The sequence below is a fragment of the Embiotoca jacksoni genome, unplaced genomic scaffold, assembly GCF_022577435.1.
Source record: "Embiotoca jacksoni isolate LCO1_2020_lvr unplaced genomic scaffold, fEmbJac1.0.p SCAF_6, whole genome shotgun sequence".
Classification (NCBI taxonomy): domain Eukaryota; kingdom Metazoa; phylum Chordata; class Actinopteri; family Embiotocidae; genus Embiotoca; species Embiotoca jacksoni.
The window spans coordinates 17,168,651-17,183,581 of NW_027185414.1; the positions used below are offsets into that span (position 1 = coordinate 17,168,651).

The following is a 14,931-nucleotide window of genomic DNA, read 5'->3' on the forward strand; positions in this document are numbered from 1 at the left end:
TAATATATATGAACTTTATTATTTATTTGAAAAGCTGAATAAGCTTCTCTGCAGAGATTCTGGTAAATATTTGACTTGGCTTTTTTGTTGTAGCACATAATGCTGGCTTGAATAGCTGGCTGTTTTAGGTCTCTTAGAGTGATTGATCATGATTTCCAAACCTTTTCGCTGAACTCTTGTCTTTATACCTGTGTGTTCCTGCAGGCCAAGTATGAAGCTGGTCAAGTTCAAGAAAGGAGAGAGTGTCGGCCTGCGGTTAGCAGGAGGGAACGACGTGGGGATTTTTGTCGCAGGAGTTTTGGAAGACAGTCCCGCAGCCAAGGAGGGGCTGGAGGAGGGAGACCAGATTCTCAGGGTATGTTACACCCCATCAATTAAGCAACATAACTATTGTTTTCTGTCTGCAGAAACTTGACCCTAACAAGGTTTTTGAAGTGGGGATTAAGAGAATACTGGTTTGCACAAGAAACCTCATGTGTTGGCCATGTAGTTTATACTTTATTCTTCATCAGTTTTTTCACCACTGTACATGTAAAGGAGGTAACATATTGCAAAGGCAGCAGAATGGCTTAAAATAGGATGATTAATGCATAAATCATGTATTTTTAATCCCATGTAATTACGATGTGCCGTTTTAGTATTATGTAGCTTCTAAGATGAGGTTTTGTTTTGTGTCAGAAATTAGTAACAGTTATTTTTTTTCCATGTCACATGTATGAAAGTGGGAAGAACATCTGGTGCTATTGTCAAAATAGACGAGCCATAGCTGCCCACACTAACTTAGATAATAAATGGTGAAACTATGTGATCCATGGCCACAATAGATTTACTTCTGTGTAAAGAGATCTTGGGAATATAATACAATGTATCTATCAGTCTATGAGTCATTCCCAGGCTCTGCTTCATGTCAAAACTCCCCTTGTTTCCAGTGTGAAGACACAATAGAGGTCGTTCTTGCATTCTGACCTCAGAACAGTTGACTGTCTGTTTCACTGAATACTGGAGTAACATTGTTGATGGGATGATGGAAACCCTCTTGATGTCAGTGTTGGATCCGTTCTGATATGTGTATACAGCAACGTTACACCTGCTGTGAAGCTGTGGAGTTCAACTTTCACTGTACAACAGAGGCTGAATACTGAGCTACATAGGTTTTTAGGTTTTTTTTTCCATGAAAGTAACGTTTCCTAACTCTGTTTATCTGATAAACAAATCTCTCTGTTATGTTATCTCCTTCTCATAATGAATATACAATGGCTAATATTCCTCTCACCACACACTGCAGCTCTCCTTTTGTGCTTGAGTGTGTTCTCACCACTGAGCAAACACATCTTGGAGACTTCCAGGACATTGTTTTCCCTCTTTAGGTCGTTTCCTTTTGGTCATGGTGTGCTAGTGGAGATAAAGACCTCAAGCTCTTCTGTTTCTGGGAAGGATAAAGGTGTCTTTCTGTGGTTAGGTGACTCAGTCCATGTGTTCCTGGTTCCCCCGCTGCCCCTCAAGCAGAGTCAATAAACAGCACTTATTGTGTTTAGGACAGCAGCAGGAGAGAAGGAGGGGGAGGAGGAGGGGGGGGGGCTGCTCTGTTGTAAGGGGAATACATTGCCCTGCCTCTGATGAAAAGTTTCTTTCTTTTCTGGTACTCCTGTTATGTGAAAACATTGTCAAACAAAAATTGTATTTGCTGAAAGCAAAGTATGCTTTCAGAAATCAGTTTAGAGTTTAGGATTGATGAATTTAATAGGATCAAGTCGGCATTGTCCACTTGTCCCTCAATAGGACTGCAAATTATTTTTTTCTACCTCTGTGTCTATAGGTGAACAATGTGGACTTTGCGAACATCATCCGGGAGGAAGCTGTGCTATTTCTGCTGGATCTCCCAAAGGGAGAAGAAGTTACTATTCTGGCCCAGAAGAAAAAGGATGGTGAGTGATGGCAGTGTTGAGTTCTGTGTTAGAAGTATAAACACATCAGAACCACACTTTACAAACCGCACATTTATAACAATGCTGTGATCATCTGTTATTTGTGCTTTGGCCTCAGTGTATCGAAGGATAGTGGAATCCGACGTGGGCGACTCCTTCTACATTCGGACACATTTTGAATATGAGAAAGAGTCACCGTACGGGCTGAGCTTTAACAAGGGCGAGGTGTTCCGCGTAGTGGATACACTCTACAATGGCAAGTTGGGCTCCTGGCTTGCAATCCGTATTGGCAAAAACCACCAGGAAGTAGAAAGAGGCATCATCCCCAACAAGAACAGGTAAAAGATGTTTCAGCTCACACCTTTTAATACCTGCGCAGCTTGTTCTGGGACTTCATGAATGGGCAAGGCTGGAGGCAAAAGAATAGAAGCATCGTGGTTAATTTGTGAGTAGTAAGGAAGGAGCGCAGATGATTTCCATTTAATTATTTATTTGTGTTTCTGGTAAAAGTCTTAGCTCTGTGTGAGAGTGACAAACTAGAAGTGTGTTTAAAGTAGGACATTTGAACACATCCTGCGTGTCAGATGAAGATCTGCTGTGTGAAGTTTGTGACGACTCTGAGGCCTGTGCGTCTGAGGATATGTAATATACATCATGATGTTGCCAACAGCATCTAGGTCTATCTCAACAGCTTTCACTGTGTTTACACAGAGATCCCTCAGTCTGCTGACAGAAAACACAAAGCTTTCCACATGCTGCATGCATTTTTATCACATAGAATAAGCACTGTGGAATATATTTCTGCTTGTTGGCCAGGTGAACACTTTCAAAACATAAACCCATTATATCACTCAAATAATTATTCTGTAAACATCATAATCTTACAACCATTTACAACTGGTGGTTGGAGGTGGTGCTGCAGTCACAGTAACAACATATTACCATGGCTTACTCTCCAAACTGTAGGGGTCTGAATGCTGAATACCTGGACTATCTAAAAGTGGCCTTGATTGCAGCTTTCACTAAAATCCTTACAGCTGACTTTACGCCTCCTCTTGCCTGTCTAGAGCTGAGCAGCTATCCAGCGTGCAGTACACCCTCCCGAAAACACCAGGGGGTGACCGAGCGGACTTCTGGAGATTCAGAGGGCTGCGAAGTTCCAAGAGGAATTTGCGGAAAAGCAGGGAGGACCTGTCAGCCCAGCCCGTTCAGACCAAGTTCCCTGCCTATGAGAGGGTGGTGCTGAGGGAAGGTAAGAGTACAGAGGCCAAGGCAGTTACAGCAATAAACTGGAGACTCTCACATATCTTTATTGTACTTTTCCAATATTGTAGAGCAATAATTCACAAAGTAGTAGGTAGATTTCTTATGGCTAAATGAAATACAGGGTCGTGTCAGACACCTGTGAGTTAGAACGAACCGACCAATATCCTTAAGTCTATTAGTTCTATTAGTAAAATAATCATTTGTACATTTAAAAAAGCAGGTTATGTAAACCTCTGATTACTGTGTAGATGTTAATGTGTACCAGTCATCTAAATAGGCTGGTGGGTGTTTCTCACTTTGCTCCTCCTCTTTCTGTCAGTGCTTAATGGTCTGTGCGACTGTACATTTTAATGATATTCTATTAATGCATTGAACATATCAGGAATTACTATTTGCAATGTATTGTATGTGTACACTAAGGCAGTATTGTGTGTGTAAGGTTCCCCTCATTCTAACCTTTGGTAATCTCCATGACATGGTCTTGTTGTAAACAGCTGGGTTCCTGCGGCCTGTGGTTATCTTCGGGCCGATAGCAGATGTGGGCAGAGAGAAATTGGCCAGGGAGGAGCCAGATATTTTTGAACTAGCAAGTAAGTAATAAAGTACCCATCTCCCTCTCTCAGTTGTTCATGTTTTGTGTAGCGTCCTACTGTGACTGAGATAAGACTTCATTTACACATTGATAAAGCTGAGGGCTGTTTAATTTCTGCATCAAGTATTTACAGGAGTGGTGAGTAGTCAATAGACTCTTAGGTCTGTGACTCTTATCATTTACCATCCAATTCTAAAATCCAAGCGTAGATCTACATGTCTGTGAATATCCTTACTGAGTCTGAGGTGCACTTTGGAACCACTGTAATGTAACAGAAAGGTCACATTCAGGATATGGAAATATTTTGCTTCTGGGAAGTTTTAAAGGTTTTCTTTTAGCTTGGTAACATTTTATTTGATTGATTTAACACAGAAAGAGTCCAACATGTAAGTTTAGAAAATGATCTTGTTGGTTATTTGTAACAGTAGCTTGTCTTGTTTGCTGTAAAGATACATTCATCAAGCATCACTATTGCTGGTGACTTTTTTTCCCCATTATTAACATGCTGCTGCTGTAAGAATTGACACAACAGCGTGTTGACAAAAAACTTGTTCAGGCTGCCAATCTGATTAAACAACATAACTATAGCTATTGGATATGCTGAGCAAATTCCTTCAACAAATATTTTCTTATTAAGTTTCTATTTTACTATGTGGCCTTTGCCTAATTCCAGAAGTCTATTACTACTTCTAAAATTTCCCAGTTTGTTTAGTAGGTCTGTTCGTCAGGTTAGTCAAGTTGTGTGTTATGTCCCCTGCTTACAGCTTCTCTCTTCCTTTTTCTCTGTTATCTTTCACTTTTTCAGACTCCAAGCTGAGAGCTGAAAACTCTTTTAATTTCAGTCCTCATCCTCCTCTTACTTCTTGAAATTGCAAGCGTCTTTCATGTGTGGTTTTCATGTTAACACTCAGTATTGAATTTCAATTATTTTAAATGCACAACTGCTCATGCCAGTGCAGCCAAACACACACTCAGCTCACACCCACATCAAGTGTTTCCATTCATTAATGTTTATTTGCACAATTCCAGTGATGTTTATGTAACTGTATTTTCTTTTCAGAAACACAGCAACAACAAGGAGGGGAAAGTATGTCATCTAGTGTATCAAATTTGTTTTCTTTGTTTTCTTTGGTTCAGTGGATGGCAGATAATCTATAAACTAGTGTTTGGTGGCTAGCTCCCTACTCTGTAGATTTTAAACAACAGCCACTGCCTGGTTAATGCACATCGGGGAATAGCACTTAATTTAATTTGCTTTTGTCATCACATTTGGCAGTAACTGTCTGATCATTATATTTCAGCAATTACACCCAGTCCTGTAAAACGTCACATAGTAGACCTGAGAGTAAAGAAATGTTAAATCATACTGACGCACAGCTACTGCACCAGAGACATCGAGATGACTGATGATCGAGACTTATTTATGTGGGGGGGGGGGGGGTTTGTTTGGTTGTTTGGTTGTTTTTCAGAAGAAAGTCTTATCCTGAAGTAGCTCCTGGGTCTAAAGAAAACTAACATAAGTATCCATGAAAATATACCAATTTTAATTTTGAAACCATTTGGGAAGATGTCAGCATTGATCAATGGGCATTTTAATTCAAATGTGACTAATGTGAACTTTTGTATGATATTCTTCACTCTGCACAATGTAAGTCTCTAAGGAGCTGTGTGTCAGCATGAGGTCTTCTCTTGTCCGTACTCATAGAAGAGATTAGGAAAAGGGAATACATGTAAAACGAACTAAAAAAATGTATACATTTTTTGCACTTAGAAATAATTTTATAATTAAATTGAGTGGTATTCCCCTCCTAAATGCCAGTGACAACAGCAAAGCTGCATGTCGAGCTGTGCAGTTTAACATTCAGATGAGATTGAGAAGCTTCTTTTAAAAGTTTCACAACCTCCATGTACAATTAGATGAAAAAGTGATGACTGGGAATTACTCGACTAGGAATGTTGACATTTAGGTTTACTTTTTTAAATTTGTTTTCTCCACCTTCATTTTTCTTTGCCCAAAAAATGTCATTTCTCTAAAAGTACAAAACAATTAAATGTATAAATCTGGAAGAACATCAACATGGCGTTAACTGGAAGTGACAATTAAAGGTGAAAGCTGCTCAACTTGTGTGGCTATATATTACAGTTTGCAGTGTTAGTATGTTGACCCCATGTATTTTCCTCACACCTCTAAACTGCATGATGAGGGTAGATTTTCTGGTAAAACTAAAACAAAAGACATTGCTAAAACAAACTAGTCTGGAAAAATATTTAAAAAATACTGTATTTGTGGAGTGCTCATGTTAAAATATATATCTGTGTATGACACTCTATGTAGATTAAATTGGGTTCAAGTTAATGCAGGACCATAAATGATTGAGCAAAAAGTGTGATCATAAAATGTCATTTGATGGTGCAACGTTTAGACAACAGTCCAAATTGGGTGTGCACCACAACTATGGTGCTACTGTCCGATTTTATAGGAAGCGTTCAGTGTCATGTTAGTGTCTATGTCCCCATCACATTTGAGCTCAGACAGTGATGGAGGTGATGGAACACAGATGTCTCGGTACATATCAAAAATTACATTTTAAATGGCAGAAAAACATGGACAATATTGAATCGCAACATTTACTGTTCAACAATGCTGCATATGCTTGAACCTCTGCATGCATGGCTGTATTTATTTGTTCTTTATAAAACGTTTTCCTGTAGTTATGAGCAGTGATGTGGATCATAGATCCTATTAGAAATTAAGCCCAACCCCTTGATGTGTTTGAGTCTTTAACTTAGTGAACACCGTGGGGAGATGATCTCTTTTGAACCTCGTGTTTCTAGGCAGGAAACCATTGCTTATATTTACTTGAATCATAAAACCCCTCTTCACATCCTTGCTTAAATCCCCAAGGTTTACAATGACACTTCAGTCTCATTAATCCCAAATGAACCCTCCTGCTCTTGTATGTGCATATTTAATGTCAATGTTCCTCACATAACATATTCCCTGCCCCATAATTTCTACTGCTACATGCACTTGAACACATATTCATTAAACACTGAATTTCATTCCCTAAACCTACCCAAAATACCTAACGACTGTTGCATGAATTGGCTGCTGTCCTCAGTTTGCCTTTTGATTATCTAGCTGTTTTCATAAACGTACACTTGTCCTCTCCTATACGACGATTATTGTTCTGTATTTAACCGCTCTATTTATGGGAGTCGACAACTGCACGCTACAAGGAGGTCTAATTGGGGCACAGCTTGTGTTTATTGTTGTTGGTCTCTTGTGTTGACGTGATGCAGTGACTGTGTCCATTTCTCTTCTGCAGAAAGTGAACCCAGGGATGCAGGAACCGACCAGAAAAGCTCTGGCATCATTCGCCTACATACCATTAAACAGATCATCGACAGAGTGAGTGAAACAAGATATACACACATACTGATATAAAGGTAGGAAACGTAGCGATATAAACATCTTCTGACACATGTTTTGGTAATAAAAAGATGTTAATGAGTCACAATAATATTCACAGCTCATTGCTGCCCTCTGGTGTGCAGCACTCCTTAATACTGTTGAGTGTCTCAACCTCAGAAAAGTCATGAATTTTACTGTGGCGAGTTCAATTCAAAAACAATCTAAGCAACTGAGCTGAGCTCAAGATCTGGTACAAACATAATATAAAAAATAATGATGTTGTTGACCAGACATATTCTATTTTTAACATATCTTGGCTTAAGATTCAATATATGGAAAGTAACCACACATATATGTGTTTTGTTTGTTTTCTGTTTGAAGGACAAGCATGCAGTGCTGGACATCACCCCCAATGCAGTGGACCGACTGAACTACGCTCAGTGGTATCCCATCGTGGTGTTTCTCAACCCAGACACCAAGCAGGGCGTCAAGACCATGAGGACCCGCCTCTGCCCCGAGTCTAGGAAGAGCGCGAGGAAGCTCTATGAGCGAGCCCTCAAACTGAGGAAGAACAACCACCACCTCTTCACCAGTGAGTCCGGAGGGAGGGAGGGAGAGAGGGAGGGATGGAGGGAGGGATGGATGGGTCGTCCCCAGGGCGGGAGAAGGGGATGGTTCGACTGGAAGAGATTTCACTGTGGGCAAAGACACATTTCACATTAGGGCTTGACCCCAAGTCAGGATTTTCAGAGTCAGCACCTTTGTACCGAGCCGTTGTCGAGTCCAGGGTCTTTCCAACTGACAATTGAACACAGCGTCTCCGAGGGGGCAGCCCTTTTTCACACACAGTTGACAACTGAGTGCTGCAGTGTTAGAGGCTGTCGCAGCACAGCACTTGTTGTGCCCTGTTGTGTTTCCGTCCTTTCTAAAGCTTGCTGAGCACAGAATGCTGCCAGGCCCTTCCTCAGCATGCCCTCGCCTGTCAAAGCAAGCGCTGTGACCATGCTTCAGTATTCCTCTCAGCTTACATTCAATCTGGGCAGTACACACATGAAGTTTACACAATGAGCTACATCTGTAACTCCCCAACTCTAGCATTTGATACTTTTTATAATCAGGGTGCGTAATAATATTCCTAAATTGTTACTAGGATGGGTATTTTAAGCAAAAATATTATTTGACAGCTGTAGTCATCTTTTCGTGTTTCTTGTATGCACACCGTGTCATCTAATCTCTCAGCGCCAAACAGTTTTACCTGCAAAGCTTCAGAGTCTGATAGCAATGTGTTTTTCTCCCCCTCATGTTGTTTAGTGGTGACTGGCAGCCAACTTTCAGGTGCATTACCGCCACCTTCTGAGGGGAGTAACACATTACAGCCAGGCGCCAGTAAAACAAGGGAAATCAGGAGGAATGATAGTCTCGTACATTATTCTCTTCTTTTATATGTTACTGAATATTCAAATATTCAAAAATCATGACCCATTCCTAGATGTTACCATATAAAGCAGGAAAACAGATAAATCCATAGGACATGCACGATATGGGCAATACAAGAAGTTACAAATAATGTATAAGATTAGGATGTTTTCTATTAACATGTCTCTAAGATTTCTTGTCATCTCCTTTTTTAAAGGGAGAGAAAGCAGCTCTCCAGCGTGCCGTGATTGGTTTACACACGTCTTACAAAACACCATACTTAAGAGCACCACAATCGTATGTGTGCCTTTACTGTCAGTGCTTTTATTTACACTTAAAGAGCAGAGGACATTTTAATTGGCTCCCTGGGAGGGGAATTGCCAGAGCAGCTTAAAGATGACTCGGGAGTCCTTTGTAAACATGATGCCAAACATGTAGCACAGCATATATGGACCGGTGTCTGCCTGAAATAAGATTTTAAGTCTGATGATATGGTTACACTTAATTGTTAACTGAATGTTAAATGTTTAATACTCATTTGACTGGAGAGATTTTATTTTTTGCCCTTCCCTCTTTGTGCATTCAGCAACTATTAACTTGAACAACATGAATGATGGTTGGTTTGGAGCACTGAAAGAAATAATCCAGCAGCAACAGAACCAGCTGGTGTGGGTTTCAGAGGGCAAGGTAAGACACACGCACACGCACACACACACACAAAAACACATACAAACACACACACACAAACAACCATATGGACTGGTAGTAAGCTTTTATTACTCCCCCTCTCATTTCATTCTTTCTTTCTTAGGCTGATGGGGCAGCCGAGGATGACCTGGACATCCACGACGACCGCCTCTCCTACCTGTCGGCGCCAGGCAGTGAGTATTCCATGTACAGCACCGACAGTCGCCACACCTCCGACTACGAGGACACGGACACAGAGGGTGGAGCCTACACCGACCAGGAGCTGGATGAAACGCTGAATGACGATGTGGGTCTGCCTACGGAGCCCGCCATCACCCGCTCCTCTGAACCTGTCCGTGAGGACCCACCTGTCATCCAAGAGCCTCCTGGGTATGCTGCATACCAGCACACAGTGCAGCCGGACCCCCTGAACCGCATCGACCCAGCTGGGTTCAAGGCCCCAGCGCAGCAGCAGGTAGCGTTTCTGAGAGCTGTACGTCTCCCCTGTTGTCTGGAGGACGTGGTGTGCGTTAGAAGGGTTTTCTGGAGGCGCTATTGAAGGCACATTTTTATTTTTACAGTTATTCTGTCTATCTACTGTTACTAAACAATATCAGTGGGGAAAGTGAAAACTTTTGTGGTCAGGTATTTATCGTAATATATGTATATATATATACAAATATATATATATATATGTATGAATATATATATATATGTATATATACATATATAAATACTATATATTATATATAATATACAAATATATTTATTATATTATTTATTTTATCTATTTGACTCTGTGTATGTTGATTGATGTTTGTGAGCGTGTGTTTTTTTATTTTTGAAGAAGAGAAGAACCTGATGAGTTTTACTGTTACTCTTGTACTCTGTATTACCACAAGCTGTCTTATCAGTGTGACTGCTGCTAATGTCACTGGGAGAAAAAAAACATATGTTTAACCAAGTGTCTGTACTCACCTATGTGCACTTCCTGCCTTTGTTTCACCTATAATTGGGACTGTTACAATATGACACCAAAAAGTATTATGTGCATGTTGGAAATGCCAGTGTTATTCCAGTGTACCTGTGAAATGTATTTATCAATACCCGATTGGCAGTTGTGATATCCAAATCTAAACGTTTGTCGTCTCATGGTGTGTTAATGAACATAAAAAGGGATAAAAAACTACTTACTGTATTGTAATCGTAGAATTAAAATCAAATTAGTATTATCTAACAATGAAAACTTGTCCTGCTGCTAATTCCTAACTCTCGCATCCTGTTGATCTATAGCTACTGTTAAATGTGGAGGCAGGTGATTGGCTGATTGTTTCAGTTTAAGCTGTAGGTACAGATGAGGAGCAGAGCATTGTAGAGGGGCTGAGGAGGTAGTAGTATTGTTAGTACTGCACCGTCGTGTGTTAGCGCGTGTTATTAAACATTTCTGAACCACTTCACAGAAAGCAGAGGCCGCTGCCGTCCCTAGCATCTCCCCGCAGCCTGAGCCCCTCGCTGAGACAGTGCCCCCTGCTGTCGACGTTACTGTAAAAACTGTAGGGGCTCTGAGCCCTGATGAGGCTCCTGCAGCTCCCTACAGCCAGCCAAGCCCCACCCCAGAGGCTGGCTCACTTAGGAGACCCACCCCTGAGCTGGCCCCTCAGAGCGCCACACCAGAACCTCTACAGCCCGGACTGGCCAGTTCAGAACCAAAGGTATCCATCTGACCGTCACTGGACTCTCCGTGACCTGGCCCGGCTCAGCTCAGCTCGGTCTGACCCGGCTGACCTCCTGTCCTGCTGCTGCTGCTGCCTGCCTACCTACCTACCTCCTGCTGCCACGCTTCTCTCTCTCTCTCCTTCTGCCCTGCATGTCTGCTGGCCAAAGTGCTGCCCAGAAGAGACAGAGATGTGTGTGTGTGTGTGTGTGTGTGTGTGTGTGTGTGTGTGTGTGTGTGTGCGCGCGCGTGTGTGCGTGTGCGTGTCAGCTTGCGCGTGGACATGCAAGAGTGTGTGTGCACATGCCAGAGTGCAAGCAAACGCTGGTAAACACAAGTGGTCTTGAAGGTGATGGCTGTGCTGATATGCCTACATGCAGAAGAGCAGAGCGGCTCTCACTGTTGCTTGTCTTCTTTGCATGGCTGCAACATGTTTGCCTCGTTCTCTGTTAACCACTAGAAGTAGATCTGTTTGGGCTGGATTTATCAGTGCAGACTGACTGGACTGTAAAAGTAGCCATTAATTTCCCTGCCATTTGATCCAAGTTGTGTCCTGCGTATTGCCACAGACAGGTACCATCTGGCCATGTAACACCTGCACAGAAATGTGCTTCAGATTTGGATGGATGATTAATGGCTACTTCTCGAATATCAAGATTTTAAATGTGGTTTTTTTTGTACAATGAGTATGTGCTTGTATTGTTACATATTATTGTGGATGTTTATGTTGCCTTACAATTACACCAAGACAGTGGGTGACATTTTTTTGTTCTTGAACATGCAGAAATGCGTGTCATGAATGAGGAAACCACAAACCTTTCGTCAAATTAGTCAAATACTTAAAAATTCTTTAAAAAATTTAACGGCACAGATTTATCTGCCAGTAGACAATAAAGACAAAAAAAAAAAAAATTGATCCCATTGTTTTGTTGTATCTTTTAACAACTCTGTTATACTTTCTTTATTTAATTTCAGTGTTTTATTTGGAGTTGCAATGGTACCTTGTGATGTTATAAGCAGCAACATTTGGCTGTGCTGTGTGTTCTGTTTAATATATTATGTGACTAGTAACGCCTCCCTCTCAGTTTCTCTATTTCAGGTCTTTCCCTTCTCGTTTCCTCTTCTGCAATTAATTTCACTGACCTCTGTTAATGTTCTCCTTCTTTCATCTTTTTAACTGGTTTTTGCGTGTCTAGTTTTTCATATCACATATTTTACATTTGTGCAGTGAATCCTGTGCAGCTGCTAATCTTTTTCTTTGTTGTGTATTTGTTCGGTAGATGTTTCAGAAGGATCCATACAGCACCGACAACACGGGGAGAATCGGTCACAACATGAAGCCTGTAACTTACAGCCCTCAGCAGGGCCATCACCCTGACCAGCAGCCATACAGAGATTACGACCACCCGCCCAGTCGGTATGATGTCAGCAGCAGTGGAGGTGGTTACCCAGAACCAAAGTACCGAAACTATGACTCTAACCCGCCCTACGAGAACAGTGTGCCTCACTACGACCAGCAACAGTGGAACCCCTACAGCCAGTCGCTCTCTACTGCCAATTCCCAGGCCTATGATCCCCGTTTGCCTTACGGTGACGGCCCTGACCCCCAGTACACCCCTCCTCTACGTTATGATGAGCCCCCACCTCAGCAAGGATTTGACGGACGGCCTCGCTACGGTAAACCGACAGGTTCTGGACCTGTCCGTTATGATGACCCTCCCGCTCCTGCTCCAGGGTCTGATCTGCACTACGACCAGGATTCTCACCTGAGCACGTACCCCTCAGCTGCCCACTCGCCAGAACCCGCTACCCAGCGGCCTGCCTACAACCAGGGACCAACATCTCAACACAAAGGCTACAAACCTCAGCAATATGACCCTGCTCCTGTGAACTCTGAAACCATTCCCACCCCTCCTCCCAAAGCAGAAGCCCCCTCACCTTCCCCTGCGGAGCCTCAAACATCTGCACCAGCCAGAGATGAGCAACAGGAGGACGACCCTGCCATGCGGCCCCAGTCGGTCCTGACGAGGGTCAAGATGTTTGAGAACAAACGCTCTGTGTCCGTGGACCGAGCCAGAGACACAGGGGATTTATCTGGGAACAGGGTAAACCATTTGGCTTCATAGATATTTATTATTCATGCTTTTACAGTTAGAGTAGTTATTTAACTTGTACATTTGCTTTTCAACTTCTTGAGAAAATAGCACAAAATTCATAATTTGTATCCTATTGATAAGTTTCATTGCTTTTATCACTTTAGGCAGCTGATTTACCTCTGAAAGCCGGTGGAGTGATCCCTAAAGCAAATTCTCTGAGCAACCTGGACCAAGAGAAGACCTTTCGGTGAGTCCATAGTTACGCTGCCGTCACTGTGTTTTCTCGCACTTTCATTTTTATTACACTGTATAGTTGTATCCATTTGTCATTGTAAACTCTTTGCTGTCACCTCTGCCCTGCATTTGACCTTCTTTACTCTTTCACCAACCCAGAGCCCCGGAGCCGCAGAAGCCTCAGTCCACGGTCGCTGATGACATTGTGCGCTCCAACCATTACAACCCTGACGAGGATGAAGACTACTACAGGAAACAGCTGTCTTACTTTGACAGACTTCAGACCGGCCCCAACAAACCTCAGCCACAAGCACAAACACCCCACAGCTACGCCAGGTAAAGCTCAGTCCCGGTGATACTCCCACGCATGTTGGATATATTTGTATGAAACAGCTTTAGTGTGTCCTCTCGTATAGATTGAGTGTATTTTTTTTTCTCTCTTTATTTATGCGTCAGTCATTTGTACTGTGAATCTCAGATTTATGGTTTTGTTCTTGTGATATAGGACGGAGTCAGTGGAGAAACCAAGTCCAGTGGAGAAGAAATATGAACCAGTTCCCCAAGTGACACCGTCTCTGCCACCAGCCACACTGCCCAAACCCTCAACTGAAGGTACAATTCACTGTTTTTATCTTAAGGAAAGACAGTCGTCAGGATTTAATCTTACACGAGATTGTAGTGAAGTGAAAATGCACGTGTTTGTGTGTGTGTGTGTGTGTGTGTGTGAGTGTGTGTGTGTGTGTACTGTATCACACTGTACTTGGTCTACTGATAATTACTGCTGACTACGTATTCCCAAATGTACAAAATGTCTTACAATTAAAAGCACACATGCACACTACAAGCCATCGACAAACACTTCAGAGCTTTTCGGCTGACGTGCACGGCTCTTCCACAGCCAAGCCTCCTGCCAGAGAGGACACTGTCCAGACCAACTTCCTGCCTCACAAGAGTTTCCCTGAGAAGTCTCCAGTTAATGGGACGAGTGAGCAGCCTCCAAAGACAGTCACTAGCACTGGGGCTCCACCAACATCCAGCTACAACCGCTACGTGCCCAAGCCCTACACCAACTCTGCCAGGCCTTTTGCACGCATGTTCGACAGCCCGAAATTCAACCACAACCTGCTGCCCAACGACAAGCCTGAGAGTGCTCCGAAGGTAAACGGATTTTTCCCCGAGGTAGTGAATCAAATATCTAATTGTGTTTAATTACATGTGGACTTAAAATCAAGTAAATCGATGGCGCTGTTGATGCATCTGTAACCCTTTGATTTTCAGTCAAAGACATAAACAAGGCAATCTAGTTTAAAACAAAGAAAAAGTTCAAATGAAATGAATGAATTATTTTTGATCTAAAAACTGGGAGAAAGAAGAATTTACTAATAGTTTTCAATCACAACCATAGTGAACAGCAATGTGTTTCTCTTCATGCTGCCTCTCTGCCGATCTGTAACAAACGCTTTTCACCCTCCATGTGTTTGTCACACCTTCACTTACCTGTGACTTCTCCACAACTTCTTATTTTGTGAGTGTTGGCTCACCTTTCCCCTCCAGTCCTGTTTTCTTTCCACTGCAGCCGTCTTTCA

The 14,931-nt window shown here is 42.3% G+C and overlaps 1 protein-coding gene across 19 annotated transcripts in view; it reads left to right on the top strand.

Annotated features, from left to right (window-relative positions):
• Window positions 1–14,931, top strand: part of tjp1a (tight junction protein 1a) — a 99,403-nt gene that overhangs the window by 76,086 nt on the left and 8,386 nt on the right. For 7 of the 19 annotated variants that reach the window (XM_069174225.1, XM_069174230.1, XM_069174233.1 and 4 more), the window contains 16 exons: window positions 205–355; window positions 1,817–1,925; window positions 2,044–2,263; window positions 2,993–3,177; window positions 3,686–3,781; window positions 4,844–4,870; window positions 7,113–7,195; window positions 7,580–7,790; window positions 9,201–9,301; window positions 9,426–9,776; window positions 10,762–11,013; window positions 12,296–13,120; window positions 13,276–13,358; window positions 13,505–13,681; window positions 13,851–13,957; window positions 14,244–14,524. In XM_069174225.1, the coding sequence (XP_069030326.1) occupies window positions 205–355; window positions 1,817–1,925; window positions 2,044–2,263; window positions 2,993–3,177; window positions 3,686–3,781; window positions 4,844–4,870; window positions 7,113–7,195; window positions 7,580–7,790; window positions 9,201–9,301; window positions 9,426–9,776; window positions 10,762–11,013; window positions 12,296–13,120; window positions 13,276–13,358; window positions 13,505–13,681; window positions 13,851–13,957; window positions 14,244–14,524 (3,259 nt within the window). The remainder of the gene's footprint in view (window positions 1–204; window positions 356–1,816; window positions 1,926–2,043; window positions 2,264–2,992; window positions 3,178–3,685; window positions 3,782–4,843; window positions 4,871–7,112; window positions 7,196–7,579; window positions 7,791–9,200; window positions 9,302–9,425; window positions 9,777–10,761; window positions 11,014–12,295; window positions 13,121–13,275; window positions 13,359–13,504; window positions 13,682–13,850; window positions 13,958–14,243; window positions 14,525–14,931) is intronic. The other 12 variants (XM_069174229.1, XM_069174235.1, XM_069174236.1 and 9 more) reach the window with 5 other exon arrangements.